General features: G+C 60.1%; 1 protein-coding gene across 1 annotated transcript; it reads right to left on the bottom strand.

The window, feature by feature from the left end:
* Nucleotides 1-3694: 3694 nt before the first annotated feature.
* On the bottom strand, nt 3695-5393 carry NKX2-2 (NK2 homeobox 2). The gene is made up of 2 exons (XM_055424749.2): nt 5135-5393; nt 3695-4257 (listed from the first exon to the last, which is right to left on the bottom strand). The coding sequence occupies exons 1-2, from the start codon at nt 5391-5393 to the stop codon at nt 3695-3697; spliced, it is 822 nt and encodes a 273-aa protein (XP_055280724.1).
* Nucleotides 5394-15552: the final 10159 nt, after the last annotated feature.

Here is a 15552-nt window from a genome sequence, read left to right as displayed (position 1 = left end):
CTGCGCTCCCCGGAGTCCGCAAAGCGCGCGCAAGGAGCCCCGACCCTGAACGCGGACGTACACAGACCCGAGCCCCAGCTTAGAGCCAGTATTTGCTAGAGAGACCCAGGCAGAGACAGAGAAAGAGAGAGATCTCCAGCTCTCAGAGTGTCACGGGGCCTAGGCGGGGCAAGCGCCCTCTGAGGCCATCAAAGACAGGGGTGGCTGTTTCCCCCTCCTCCAGCCTCCTCCCCAATAGATATAGCACGAATTTTTAATGCGTCTTCCTTTCACAGACAACAATACAGGGTTTGAAAGCCGGACACAATTTGGGTTTTGTGCGGGTCCCTCCTCGCGCTCCCTTGGCCCAGCTGGCCATATGGAATCCAGCATGGAGCCCGCGGATGACAAAGGGACCCAGTGACGGGCCCAACAAAACCCCAAGGAGACTTCTGCCTGACTCTGGGATTCACTGCCCGCGATAAGCGCGCTGAATGGTGCGGGGTGGAGGGGCGGAGGGTGGGCCCTTCTCCCTCTTCCCCTCTGTCCCCTGCGATCCTTTCTCTGTCCCTTTTTAATATGCACGCCTCTAACATCCCCGGCTCCCAGCTCTCCCATTGTGCCGTTCTGTGCGGCCCCGCTGTAGATTGGGCGAAGATAGACTGCTGAAGCGGACCCGGCGCCGGGTGCGCTCCCAGGGCGCTGGGGTTAGGGCCACACAGGCTCTGCGGGCGCTTTTATTGACTCCAAGGGGACCCAAGGACAGAGAGAGGCGGGCGTCGGGTCCACCTCCCGGGCTCCGGGCCGCTGGAGCGCACACCCAGACAGCAGGCCCGGGGCCTGGCCACTGCCCCAAATGTGCCCTCAAAGCGCACACGTGGAAGCCTGCGAGAACTTGGCCCTTCCACGCTGCCTCCTTTCTCGCTGGAGACCTGGCGGGAGGGAGGGGCGCCTACGATCATTTTTGGCTCCCAGAAAAGTTTGGGTCCTGAAACAGTCAAAACCAGCCAAGTCTTGGGGCTGTGCCTCGGGTCTCCTGACAACCCCACTCCAACAGGCTGAGAACTCTCACTTTCCCGGCGGGTGGATGGGGTTATAGGGAGGTTACTAGAGGAATGATGAGTGGTTGGTATCTGGGCAAGCTGGGCATTGGGCACACACGATTTGGGAATTCTCCTAGCTTTTGCAAAGAGCAAAATATAAAACTCCAAACGTTTCCACGCTAGGGTGGGGAACAAAGGTAGACTTTCCAGCATTTAGGAAAACCTGGAAGAACCCAGTCGAACCTGGAGAGGAGAAAGAACATTTAGGAGGATATTCGCAAGACTCCAGCGCTCTCAATTATCCAGGGGTGGCTGCGCAACGCGGGAAGAGCGTGTAATCACGTCCCGGGCGGGTGGCGTTGAGTGCTATTGACGCGCCGATTTGGTCACACGGATAATCATGTTTGCTTTAGATATTGAATTAAATCTGATCATCAACTAGAGGCAGCGAGTAAGTCAGCTGGGACCGGCTCCCTTTGCTCTGCCTCCTCGCCCCCCGCCCCCAGCCACGAAGGTGGAGCTCGAGAAAAAAAACACACAGATCAGTTTCCGAATGGGGCCGACTTCCAATATCCCGAGGCGTCTCCCAGCGCCGGCTGGGCTCTGAGCTTCGGAGTCCTGGGTGTTTTCGGAAATCAGCGAGATAACAGGAGATAGGCGGCCCTACCCCCGAGTCCGCGGGGCCCTCTGCGACGCTCCCCGGGTATGCGCCGGCGTCCTTCAGGGAGCTCTCCCGGCGACAAGGGTGGGATGGAATCGGACCTCTAACAAGGGAAGTACCAAGGCGCCCTCCCCCGGGCGAACTTGGGCTGTGTGCTCACCTCCCGCTCCCCTCACCGCAGCCCAGGAGGCCGGGGCGCACCACCCCACCCAGACCCTTAATTTCTAGCGAGCAATTCGCTCAACTTCACGCCAGAGAGCTAGTCTGGGGGCGGGGACGAGGGGGGGTACCGCGCACAGCCGAATGTTAGGAAGGGATGAGGCCCGCCATTCAGTCCGGAGATGCGGAGAGAGGGGATGCAAGGAAGGCTTCGGTTAACAGGGATCGCCTCCGGCTCCCGCTGCCTGGCCCTCCCTGGCCGAGAAGCCTGGCGAGGCCACCGCACACCCCTGTCTCCCGCGCCCCAGTCCCTGCGTCCCTCCTTGTAGCTGAAGCCTGGTGCGCCCCGAAACCCGTCCCCGGCCTCCGCGCGCAGGTCTGGGAGCCTTCTCTTAGGCCACCTCCCGGCCGCGGACAAGGGGGTTGTGGATTGGGGAGAAGACGACCGATCTCAACCTCAGCGCCCCCCGCCCCCGCTTTTTCGCACGAGCTAAATCAAATGCAACAAAGTGGAAGTCACGAGGGTAGTGGCATCAACAGCTCCCCGGGCTTAAGGAGCCACTCGTATATTTGGGCAAGCGAGGAAGGTTTGCTCTTCTCGCCTTTGCGTTTTCCAGTCATTCTTCCTCCCGCACCAGGACGCAGCCGCCCGGAGGCAGACCGGAGACGAGGCGGAGAGGGGCCGGGCGATCCCGGGCGGCCGCTCGGCCGCTCACAGGCCCGAGGCCCGGCGCTCCCGCCTGAGGTCCGGTGTCCCAGGGCCGAGGCGCGGGGCCTGACCCACCCGCCCGGGTGAGGCCTGTTCCCGGGGCCTCTGCCGCGCCCCGGGTGCCCCGGCCTCCAAAGGATGCTGGGGGGCGCGCGGCCCGAGGCCTGGACCGGCTCCTTGCCCGAGGCTTCAGGCCTGGCGCTGGGCGACAAAGTAAGACAGAACGGGAGGGCCGGGCTTGGTTTTTTTTTTTAAACACAGGATTTTTATTAAAATTCTTATTTTAAAAAATTGAAAGCTTTCAGCGCCCGGCGCTCTTGGGGAACCGCACGGAACCGCTGAACTCCAAATTCCGGGGCTGAGGCCCTGGAGGACGGGGCAGGGGGGCTTCTCGCTCGTCTACATTATTTTTTCCTTTTGTCATATTTGAGAAACGTTTGCACTGAACAAAATTTAAAAATATATAAAGAAAGCAGGAGTAACCAAACATAAGCAAACCAAAACAAACCACAAAGAAAGGAGTTGGGCCCGGAGGGATACGGGCCCTTCCTGAAGGTCATTTTGGCAACAATCACCACTGATATTTACAACGAAAAGCGAAATCTGCCACCAGTTGTCAGAACGTTTACATGGCCATAAATATTTAGCATTTTCTTATTTTAAAAAAGGAGAAAAAAAATCCTCTATATTTTTAAAGTGTTTTCCACTTGCTTTAGAAGACGCTGACAATATCGCTACTCACACAAACGTATTTTACAAAATTCACAAAAGCAGGGAGCGGGGGGCGGGGAGGGTCTTTTTCTCCTTCTCCAGTGAGGAAGTTAACGCTGGGACCATTAGGTCCCCGGGGAGAAGCAGAGAAGCGAAGCTGCGCAAACATTCTGTAAACACGGCTTAGGGTTCAGCCATCTCCAATGTTTCAAACGGAGAGAGGGGTGAGGCGGAGCTGGGTGGGTGGAACTGCCTCTCCAAGGAGGTGCAGGCCAACTCTTGGCGCCTCTCCGACGAAGCCGAGAGTCAACTCGACTCCATAATAATAATTATAATAATATAATAACCACCGTACGGGCCGAGAGTCCTCCGCGCCTCCGCCGCCGGGGTGGGGCCTGGGCCTGGGGCCTCGAGTCTGGGAGGGGCAGGCGCTCACCAAGTCCACTGCTGGGCCTGGACCAGGGGGTGTGCTGTCGGGTACTGGGGGGCGCCGGCCGAGCTGTACTGGGCGTTGTATTGCATGTGTTGCAGAGACTGCGCGCTGTAGGCCGAAAAGGGGATGCCCGCCTGGAAGGTGGCTGCTGCCAGGTCCTGGGCTTTGAGCGCGTGGCACGGCTTGCCGTCCCTGACCAAAACCGGCACGGCCACCCGGCGCGGTGAGGGCAGGGGCGTCACCTCCATACCTTTCTCGGCCCGGGCGCGCTTCATCTTGTAGCGATGGTTCTGGAACCAGATCTTCACCTGCGTGGGCGTCAGGCGAATAAGGCTGGCCAGGTGCTCGCGCTCGGGTGCCGACAGGTACCGCTGCTGCCGGAAGCGCCGCTCCAGCTCGTAGGTCTGCGCTTTGGAGAAGAGCACCCGCCGCTTCCGCTTCTTGCCGGCGTCCCCCCCGCCGCCGGGGGTCTCCTTGTCATTGTCCGGTGACTCGTCGGCCGATGGCTCCGGGGACTTGGAACTGGAGTCTTGGGGCGCCGCGCCGGCCGCCAACCCGTGCACTGGAAGAGAGGGAAGTCTATCAGGCGCCTGTAGGCCCGGTGCGCCCTGGATCCTCCGCGCGCCCTCTGCCCTGTGCGCCCCGCAGGGCGGCCTGGCTACCTTCGCCCAGACCCTCACCCCGCTCCACACCGGATGGAACTGTCGGCGTCTCCCCGCCTCCCCGGGGGAAAGAGAAGAGGCAGGGGTAGGGGCTCGGGTTTCTAGGGGTTCGCCCAGGGTGGGTGCGTATTTGGGGGGGGTGGGCAGGAGTGGCGCGCAGAGGAGATCACCTCGGGTTATGGGCTCCGGCCCCCTTAAGCAGTTTCCTCTCCGGAGAGACGTGGGCAGATTTTTAAAAGAAAAAACCCACAATCCCGGCATTGATCGGGTCGGCCATTTAAGGCAGGTTTTTGGGGGCTTTCGTTTCTGCTTTCCGACTTTCTGGACACCCTCTGCACCGCACAAAGCGGCCTCTATGAAACGTGGTGGGGGGTAGGGTGAGCTATTTATACCCGGGCCACCCTCTCCCCGTACCCCGAGGCAGGCTGGCCGGCCGGCTCCAGGCGGGTCACTCCCGGCAGTCGGAATGGGGGAGGGGGCCCCGGCCGGAGCCGTCCGTCCCGTTTGACGTCTGTAACCGGCCCTTGGGAAGTGCTCCCCTCCCCCTCTTCCTCCTAATTTCTCTTCGGAGAGAACGTGAGACCAAGTGTCCCCCCCACCCCCACCCCAGGGGCGTCTGGCGAGGCGGGAAGAGAACAGGGCATCCCAAACAAGCGTTAGGCATCTTTCCGGGGGCGCAGGGTGAGGGATCCGGCTCATGGGGCCCCTTCCCCTTCCTCTCCCTGCGTCCGGTCCGGGCTGCGGTCACAGCCGCGGCAGCCCAGATGCGCTACTTACGCGAGTACTGAAGGCCCTCGGTGCTGGCCAGCCAGCGCGTGTACGGGTTGTCGCTGCTGTCGTAGAAGGGGTTCTTCAGGGGCAGGCTCTGCACTGTGTCCAGGGCGCCCTGTCCCAGCGGCCCGGCCCTCTTGGCGGGCTCCGGCCCCTCGTTCTCCTCCTCCGGCCCTTCGGCCACCGAGCCCTCCTCATCGTTGGTGTCCGGCAGGTCCAAGATGTCCTTGACCGAAAACCCCGTCTTTGTGTTGGTCAGCGACATGGCCCGGACCCCGCAATTTATGCCGCAAAGTTGTAGCTTCACTTGGTCAATTCGTGGCGCTCCCAGTAGGGGCGGGGGAGGGGGTATGGGGAGAGGGGTTGGGGGAGGGGAGGGGGGATGGGCTTTAATTAGAGAGATTATTATGTTTAAGAAAGAGAAAGAAACTCTCGGAGAGGGGAGGGGGGGAAAAAAGCCCCCAGGCGTTGCCGGTGTTTTCTCTACAGGCACGCGGAAATGGACGCGGGGTGCCGGGCGGCCTGCGCGCCAGCGCCGCGGGCCGGGCCCGAGTTTGTAACTCCAGGAGGGGTGCCAAGGCGGCGTCAGCTCCGGCGGCCGCTCGGCGCGCGGTGGCGGCTGGTGGCGAGGAAAAAATGGGCCATTGCCCGAGCGATCAGTCCATATAAGGCTGGGCTCCACTCACGAACCTGGGGAGAGGGGGGGAAGAGGGGGAGAAAGAGAGGGAGGGAAAGAGAGGCAGAGGGAGGGAGGGGGAGTGAGAGAAGGGTGGAAAAAAAGGAGGGGGAGACATTAAAACGCAAAGGTTGGACACGTGTGGGCGGGTCTTGGAAGTCAAGTGGATGAAGACTGTATTTGCAGATGTGAAATTGTGGGTTTTGGGGAGCTCCGCGCTCCCAGCCAACAGCCCTCTAGAGCAAGATGAGAGGTGTAACGTGTCAATTAATTGCAAAGACTGGGCGAGCCTTTTTTTTTTTAACCCAGTATTTACATACAAAGGACCACCGCGTCGCTCGCGAGTCCACACACTTGAAAGGGCCGTTTTAACAAATTGCATCTTAAAAAAAAAAAGCGAGGGAGGAGGAAAGAAAACAAAACAGAAAGCCGGAGGAGGAGGAGGGAAAAGAAAAAAAAAAAGTCCTCCTTAACATTCACGGGTTCCTGCCTCCCCGCCCCCGCGCGCCCGCCCCCAGCAAGCCGGAAAATTGGCGATTTGTGGCGCCTTTGGAAAAGGGGGAGGGGGTGCAGCCTGAGTCGCGGAAATCTCTCCTTCCCATCGCTGGCGGTTCCCTAAACAAGATCCGGTTCAAATGGCAAGAGCCCAACTTCTGTAAGCCTCCTAGGTCAATATTTTGGTTGAGGCTTAAGGATGAGTACCAGAAATGACAGGGCAAGTAATTGATTCTAGTTAACGCCGAAAGAGCCTGAAACCCAGGAGAAGGATCGGCTCGAAGCCGGCCGGAGCCACCACCCTGCGACACCCGCACACCCGCCCTCCCACCCCGGCCCGCCACCCTTTATTTGCTAAAGACATTTATTTCCGTCTCCCCGCCTCCCCTCTCCCCCTCCAGCTCCGTGCGGCCGAGCAGGACCGCACGGTTCACTTGGCGCTGTGCGGGAGCCCGGGGAGGGGCGAGGGGGGTGGAGTGGGGACGTCTTCCCCGAACCTCCATCGGCCCCGGCCCTACCACCTCCCGGCCCGCGGCCCGCGCCCTCCGTGTGGAGGGAAGGACAGACGGCCCCGCGCGCTCCCTGCCCCCTATATGCCTCCTCTGCAGCCTCCATTGGGGGCAGAGAGTGGGGAGGGGTGGCGGGGCGCGGGCGCGGTCTCCAGCGGGGGTGAGGACCCCAAAAAGGCGGGGGAGGGGGTCGCAGGGCGGGAGGTGCTGCAGACTTCTCTGTGGAGTTTTCTTCTCCGCAGAGAGTCCTTTCGGATGCCTCAGGGGCGTGTTGCGAGGACACGCCGCAGGCTCCCAGCTTGAGTGAGGCTGGGACTCAACTTTCCCGGGAAGGCACCTTCTGCCCGGGGCCGGCGAGGAAAAGTCCTCGCCGCACCCCCGCCCCTCCTTCCAGTTTTGTCTTTTTTTTTGGGGGGGGGCAGGTTTGCTACCTGATGCTTGTCCACCCCAGAGGAGCTTCTGAACTGTGCTTTGCCTGGGGAGCGGGGAACGGAGAAGGCCGCGGCGGGGGTCCGAGTCTGGCCGCCTCCTCGCCGCGAGCGCAGTGCGGGCGCCCGGCCACCCCGCGCGCAGCTGCGGCCTCCGCGCCCCAGCCGCCCCCGAGTTGCCAACGCCCGGCGAGGGCGCCTCTCCCCGAGCCCCTCAGCGGCTTTCTGCAGCCCTCGCTGCCTCGCCCCCAGTATGTGACGTGGGTGACAATGCCCCAGGTTAGAGCGAGCCCCTCGTCGGCGCGTCCTGGGTGGTCGGACCCGGGCAAACACAAATACAAACCGATTGCTAAGCTGCGGACAATGAGCGAAATGTAGACAAATGTCCCGCTCCCGTTGGAAGCCTTTGTCCCGGCTCGGTTTTTGCATTTATTTCAGTGGCGAAATAATACATGATTGACGCTCTCTTTCAATGTGTCCTAACTGTTTGGAATAAATCTAAGGTTGTTCCTAGTTGTCATGGCATTCAACCCTTTTCAATGGACTATCTCTTCATTCATCTCTGAATCCGTCCACAATATTAAGGAAACTCCTTCATGTCGACGCTCCCCATTCCTCTCTTTTTCCTCCTACTTTTCCCTTTCTCCTTTCTTTCCCCCTTTGCCCGCCCCCCGCAAGAATTAGAAACTGGTTTGAATCCTGTTCCGCGAACCCATTACTTTCCGTGCTTTTCTCCCCCTTTCTCTCTCCAGTCTGCCTTTCCCAGTCTCCCCCCGCCTTGCCTCCCCTCCCCCTCACTGGGGAGCTCCCTGCCCCGTCCAGTCAGAGGAGGGAAGTTGGGTCTGCAGGCGTTGGGGAGGCCCACAGTTTGGAAACAAGGGCTCCTGGGCCTGCCCCGGCCATTGTTACTCAGCTGCTAAATAAATAACTGGCGAGGAAAAGTTCCTCAACCCAAGCTTTGCAGAAAAAAATCATCCTGACCCCTCCTTGGCGTCATCTGTCCCAAGGGGGGGGGTCTCTTGGGGATCAGGGTAAGCACCAGGAAGGTCAGAAATGCGTCTGGTTGGACCAGGCCAATTGCTGGGTTGGGTGAGAAATGTCCCTTTTGGCAAGAAGTGTGTCCCTTTGACTTCTGTCCTGAACCATCTGTGGGAGGGGTGCCCCCAGACACCTCCCACACACCCCGCACCCAGCCTGCTCAGTCCCTCACCTGGGAACCACCTAGTTCTACTTCGCCAACTTCTCCCTTCCATCCTTACGGTGGCCTCTCCCAGGATCCCATCAGCGCTGCTAGTGTGGATCACATCCCCTCCCTGGGCCCACCCCTCCAGTCTGCAGGGGGCACAGAGCACCTGGGAGACCACCTTCCTGGAAATTGATCCTGGAGAAGGAGCACTGACGGGCAGCACCCTGACGAAACAGGCCCCCTCACGCCCACCCCGGGACCCTGGGCCCAGTTCATGGAGAGGGGGCCCCCCCAGCCCAGGCCCCTCGGCCTCAACCGGGGGAAGTTTTCCCACACCTAGGGTCTCAAGGGCCCCTTTCTGCAGCTTTTGCGGGGGTGGGGGCCCACACGCCTGCCTGCACAGGCCTCGGTCTGGGTCTCTGCTCCCGCTCTGCCCTCACCCCTGGGAGTTTTTCCTGTCCCATCCGCTGCGCTCAGGGTCTCCCTCCTGGGACCTCGCGAATCCATTTTGCCCAGAGCTCTGTCGCCCGTGCGGTCCCCTTGTCTGCTTCCAAAGCGCTGATATTTGCAATTGAAAAGGCCCAGGGAGACCGCTGCGAGGCCCGTAATTGAAGGGGAGAAACTCGGCTAGTTAGAGGAAGATCATAAAATTCAAGTCCCCCAGGAGTGGCCTGCGGATGCTGGGAGGCCGGCAGGGAGCAGCTGGTGGCCGGGGGACAGATCTGATGCCCAGCGTCTCTCGGATCTCGTGTGGCCTGAAGAGGGGGGGGCCAGGCACTAAACCACACCTCTGCAGAGAAATTAGACAGGTGGATTGCATCCGAAGGGTTCGCCAAGGGGTCTTGCTGGGAGCAACACAGCCTGAACTTTTTGAGCCAGGAGTCTCCTGCCTGGTGGGATACGGCCCACACAGCAGGCCGAGCCCCACGCCCCTGGCCCTTTCAGAGTCTACACAAACACCCCCATCTCCCCACCTAGTCGGCTCTGAACATCCTGGATCCTCTGGTCAACCAGCTCTGCTTGGATGTGCTGGTCTCCCCATCCCGGGATTCTTGAGTACCTTCTTTCTGGGTGCCATCGCGCACACCCAGGAGAGGACTGTGTCCTGGGTCCCCTCTTGCTTGGGTTTGGGCTCTGGGTTCTGCTGCGCTTCCCGGGGAAGTTCCTGAGTTGTTCAGTCTTGGGCCTCTGCTGCGAACTTGGGGAGAAACTGAGAAGCGCCGGAAGATTGATGGCAGCTCTCCTGGGCCAGAGGGGGACAGGGCTTAGCTCCCTGGTGTGCGACCACCACCTCGGACCCCTGCAGGGTCACCTGAGCAGCCAGAGGCCCCCCACCCTGGGTCATTAGGCTCGGGGTGTTGGGAATCCAACTTCCTTACACATCTTGAGTTCTACCTCCCCTGGCTCAGAGAATGTCACAGGCTCCAAGGGGAGGCGGGGAGCGGACGGAGAGGATCTTTCTCCTAGGAGGCGGAAGGCATCTTCTTAGGAGACTTTTTAGGCCGCTCAGCTCAGGTGCCGGAGGGATGGAGGGGCAGGCGCTGCAGAGGCCGTGTGGGGAGCTGAACCACCGCAGGAGGCCCGGGTGAGAGGCGAATGTACACACGCTAAGTGTCCCCACTCCAGGACAAGTGGTCCTCCAAGTCGGCCCCAGTGTTTACCTGTTTACTTTCCCAGGTAGCTCAAACACGAGCGCCTTTTCTGAGCTGCCGAGCGCAGGGTGGGGCCGCCCTGGCGCGCCCGCACTGTGCGCGGCTGGACGCCCCCTGTTGGGGGAGGGGTGCTCTCTGAACAGCCGCAAGCCAAGACGGGAAGGTCCTTTGGGAAAGTGAGGTGAGACTTGGTCACACCCACGCGTGGGAGCCTGGCTTGGTGTGCTTGGACGAGTGGGGCGGGGCAGCACCCAGTGCCCCCACTCCGCTGGCTTTCCTCTTGCGGAAGGACTCTTGGCTTGAAGGTCTCTTGGGAGGTGCTCTGCGCTCCTCCTACCCTTTTCAGGCTGGTGAGAGCTTGTTGGGTAGGTACCTCCTCCAGAGGAGTTCAGGGCAGAAAAAGTCCGGGGTGGGGGGGTACCTTGAAGTCCTACTCTAAAAAGGGAAGGCGGCCTTGAGGACCCCAAAGCCTTGAAGCTCCAGGCTGCACCCCTCGCCCTCCCCCGTCCACAAAAGCCCGTCCAGTCATTAAAAATACAAGGTCCTTCCCATTATTTGAAAATACTAATTTGACTTTTCCTTTTTTGGAATGAAAAGACGTTGAAAGAAACTCTTTCTCTGTGGTACAGTACATGGCTGATCTCTCCGGCACCTGGCACATCCCATCTCAGATAACAGCCTTCAAGTGGATTATTGTCTGGTTAGCGCCAAGGTGCTAAGCGTTTGTCTTCATTCACTCCAGAAACAAAGCGCGTGGCACCTTCCTTCCCCCCTCGCAGGATTAGCCGCGCGGACACAAAGGTTTTGTGGGAGGGGTGAGGTTTATTTTAGCTCGGGTTGGAGACTTAGAGGATGGTGTGCACTTGAAATCAGCCGGGACGGGAAATACCTTCCTATACCTTCCCAAGTCCGGCGACCAAGATGCCCACCTTTAAGATGCCTTCCTCCAAGGTGACTTGTGGCGGCTTCCACTCCAGGTAGGGGAATGGGGCCGGGGTGGGGGGCGCTGCAGAGAGCAGGGGTGTCAGCTCTGGCCGCCAGAGGAAAGAAGTCCAGGAGTGTGGCCCCAGGGTACCAACCCCAGGCGGGAGCTTTCCCAACCAGAAAACTGAAAAGTAGGCTCATCTGCATTGGGTCCTAGCACCAATTGGCGTCACCTTCTGCCCCTGTAGAAGGAAAGGAGGTCCTTGGAAGTCCCTGCAGCCTGCGTGGGTGGGGGGTTGGGGGTGTAGGTAGGGGTGGGAGGTAGGGGTAGGCATGGGGTGTGGGTCTGGGGGGTGTGGGTGGAGGTAGGGGTGTGGGATAGGGGGTGGGATAGGGGGTGGGATGGGAGGTTGCTGGGCACTACAGCCCTGTCAGTGAGGCCAGATCAGGACAGGTGCAAATCTCTGGCAGGAGAGACCCACAGTCATCGGACAGAGGGACCAGAAAGCAGGGACTAGTGTGAAGGAAAGGAAATCTGAGTCCACTTTGGGTTCAAGTCAAAGGTGAAGTTTTTTTCTTTCTTTGATTTATATTGTGTTAACTCTTACCACAGGAAGGGAAGAATGAGGGCGCCTTCCAGGGCAGTCCTTTTATCTAGAAGATGTTGGGCAGAGAAATTTTCTAGGCCCAGAGACAGGGCTTAGATTCTATATCTTAACCCCCGTCCCTACCTCTTCCTGGAGCCCCAGGACCTCTATAAAGCCTGGGAGAGAGCTGATCTTTGGGACCTAGAGCTTGGAGTCCCTCCTTCAATTAATCATGGGTGCAGGGTGCAGGTATCTGCTAGAGCTGACCCCTTCCCCCCGCCTTCTACAAGGTGAAAGACACATCACTTTCCCAATTATCTGCCTCAGAAAAAAAAAAAAAAAGCAGACATTTCCTGAGGACATAAACTGTAATAGAAATTAGGATTTCTCTTTCTATTAATCAGCCTCATTGTGTGGGCTTAAGACCCCGCGGACATATGTTAGGACTTTGATAAATGTGCTTTAATGAGATCTTTGAAAATGCATCCAATAAAATAAAAGGCGAGAAAAAGCCCTTTAACTTTCATGGATGTTAAATTGAACACGAAATGTGGCTCGGGGCGCGCTGCAAAATGGAACGGGCCTTCCTCCAATATTTTCTTTAAAAACGTAGCTCTAAGCCCCCTTTAGGCCAAATGAGCTCATCTCAGCCAATCCATTGTCACCGGTTTATTGGGGAACCAAACGCCACGTCCCCCCGGGCTCACCCCTTTGCTCTATTCGTTCGCGCTTCTCTAATGATTAAATATGTTACAATGAGATTACGCAGCGTCAGTGTAGCCTTCAGGAACGTTCTTCCAGCCAAGCTCGACCTTCCCCCCCATAAGGGTGATTTCAATGTAGGAGATTTGGGTTTCTCTAGAAAACACGACGCCGAAAGCACGTTCTTATCTGAATTTACTTCTTAACACGTGACAAGATCATTCCCACAAGACTTCGAAAAGCCAGCGGCCTCTCCAAACGGGTTAGTACTCGGCACTTGGAGCTGGGCTGAAGGCTCTGCGTCTTGTTGCCCTCGCCGGCGCGGGGAGACAGCGCTTCCAGTCAGCGCGGAGCCTGCGAGCTCGGCCTGGAACTCGGGGTACCAACTCTCGAGGGCCCTCCGGCACCAAAGAGAGGGAATTCCTGGGGCTCTCTCATTTCACCAGTCTGAGCCCCCGAGGTCCACAGACCTCCGCTGGACGCAACGCCCCCTTTCCATTCCCGAGAGCCACCGAGGTCGAGAAGGTGCGAGAGGAGCGCCAAAGGGCCTCCTTGCAGCGTGTGTGTGTTTGGGGAGGGGGGCGTAGAGGGGGCGCCCCTTGGAGACAAGGGCCTCAGCAGAGCCCACTGAGGCGCATTTCTGATCCTCTGGCGATCTCTACTGACACAAACGAGAACTGTCTGGCGCCTGGCGCGACCCCTCAAAGTCCTGGCTGGAGCCGCCTCCGCAAAGACCCCCCCTGACCCCTGCTCGGGCCCCCATCCCTGGTCCTTCCTGCTGGTGATTCCCGCCTCTCACCCTCTTCCTCCTCATCCCCCACCCCACCTCGTGGCCCAGTTCCGCCCGAAGAGCACCTCTTTCTCCCAGAGGCGCCATCTCCAAATTGCCTGGGGGACATCGCCTCCGCCAGCAGCCCCGGCCCGACGCACACCGGGGAGACTTACCCGCGAAGGTAGGGCAGAGGCCCGCGGTTCCCGGCTGGGGCTGCGGCGACCCGGGAACCTCCCGAGCCGGCGATGGGGAGGGGCCCGAGGCGCGCGGCGCGCCCGCTCCGCCTCCCACTCCCGGCGCTGCGGCGACAGCCCGGTCGAAGCTCCTGGTGAGCCTTTATCTAGTCCCCCCCCACCCCCAGCCGGGAGCCCCCTCCTCGGAGCCACTCCCCCGTCGCGCCCTCCCGGGCGGGGCTCGGAGCCCTGCCGCGCCGCTCCTCTCCGCGTTTCCCCGGCGCCGGCACCTGCGGGCCTCCGGAGGTCCCGCTCCCCGGCGGGCTGGAAAGTGCGCCGCGGCCGGAGCACCTGGCCTCGGCGGCAGGTAAAACTTTTCTCTCCCGGGGGGCGCGGCGGGCGGGGCTCGATCCCTCCCCGAGCGCCCCCCTCGTGACCCACGGAGCCGGCGGAGGACCCGAGACGCCCGGCACTTGGCCACCTGCTGCTTCCCGACACCCCCCACCCCCGAGCCGAGGCGAGAACCGCGAGAGGGGGCCGCTCAGGCAGTTACTCGTGGGATCCCAAGACCCCTCTCTCCCCCCTGGGCCCGCTCGGCAGGGTCCCGGCCCCGAGGCGTTCGGGTCCCCGGCGGCGGCGGAGGCCCGCGCTGGCTGCTGGCGAGACAGCTGGGGGCGGCGGGGGTGGGGGGCGACGCCGGGCTCCGGTACCGCTCCTCGCGCAGCAGCGCACCCCGAGATCCTGACCACCCCGGACCACGCGCGAGCGGGAGGCTCACCTGGAGCTGCGCCTGGTGCCCCGGCCCGCGAGCACTCGGATCCCCGGCCGCTCTTTATCCCGAGCTGCGGGCGGCTGTAGAGCCGCGGGCGCACGGGCACTGGCGCTGCGAGCGCTCCCCCTCCCGGCTCCGGCTCCCGGCCCGGCGGCCCCACCCTCCGGGCTCCGGCCCCGCGGCCGCCGCGCAGCCCCAGAGGAGGGGGCCGCTCCCCAGCGCCGCGCGCTCTGTTTGTTTTCCTTGCCCGACTGACGTGAGTCAAAATATTGGCCATATGTTCAGCGGTAATAAATTGGGTATGAGCGCAAACACACTTGGGCTTCGATGGCTCTTTCAGCTGCCACATGGCCGGCTTGGAAGGAGGGGGGCTGCCACCTTGCTGCGACCCCCATCCCCAAACAGGCGGGTGGTCCCTCTCCGGAGCGGCCCCTCGGAGCCGGAGACCTGAGACCCCAGGCCTCGCCTCTCCCTCGCCCCTCCTCCGTCCCCAGCGTGGTCTCGGACCCCTCAGCTCCCAGCGATCCCGGGCTGCTGCCTAACAAGGTCGCCATCTATAAATTGCTCGGTCGCTAAGACGCCATAAAACCGTAGGGCCAGATGTGGCACGTTATTTATGTGTGAAACCGCGTTTACACTAGATAGCCGATCCAAGGCCGATAGCACGGCTCGGCGGGAGGTCACAGACCTCTAGCCCCAGGCTCCTGGCTCCTCCCCCCCAGCGCACTCCCCGCTCCAGATTGAGGGGTGTAGGTCTTTCTGGGAGAGGGCTTCAGCCCTGAAGCCCAGGAAGAAAGTTATTGCAATGCATTGGTGCCAAGGTGCCACCTGTCCAGGGTTAGACGCCGCCTCTGGAGTTAATTTCTGTAGCTTTTCAGCTCCTTTTTTTTTTATCTGGCTCTGGAGGCTGTTTTATTTTCCAGGCGGTTGATACCTCCGGTGGGACTTTAGTCTGAACAGGAGAGGTGGTGTTTGAAAGCTGAAGATGTTCGGGCCCTGCAAGTCGGTGGGATTTGGGGGTGGGGGACTCTCCTGAGCCCCTAGGCAGGATGTTTTTGAGGAGGAGGCAGAGATGGAAGTGGAACAGTCTGAAGGAGCACCGGAGATTAGTCCTGCCTGAAGCCTAACTGTGGACTGCAGTGTCACATGTCAGCCACCTTATTTAAATTAAATGGCAGCCGAAGCACTCAGATAGAGGCAATTCTGCGTTGGACATGAAATCAGAGTGGCCCCATGTGATTCCGGAAAGGGAGGTCAATACCGTGCAGTAATAGAAAACAATTGTTTCGTTTTTCTCCTCCAGAAGGTGGCCTCTGGACTGCATGTCCCCAAACTGGTCACCTCACACTTTACTCACATGAATTCATTAAGAGTCATCATCTCTCCTGTGCCATTACTTTGCTATTTCTTGAAGGGAACCAAATTCTCTCTGTGGTTAATAAGCACTGCGCTGGGCCCCCTACCTTCCTTTTCATCTTCAAAACACCTGGGGTTCCCTGAATGACATCCTCCATTTGGCCAAGGAAAATCAGAGATGAAAAATGTTGC

Source organism: Moschus berezovskii, chromosome 15, assembly GCF_049115385.1.
Source record: "Moschus berezovskii isolate FMDL1 chromosome 15, NW_MosBer_1.0, whole genome shotgun sequence".
Lineage (NCBI taxonomy): Eukaryota > Metazoa > Chordata > Mammalia > Artiodactyla > Moschidae > Moschus > Moschus berezovskii.
This window is presented reverse-complemented; position numbering and strand designations above follow the sequence as displayed.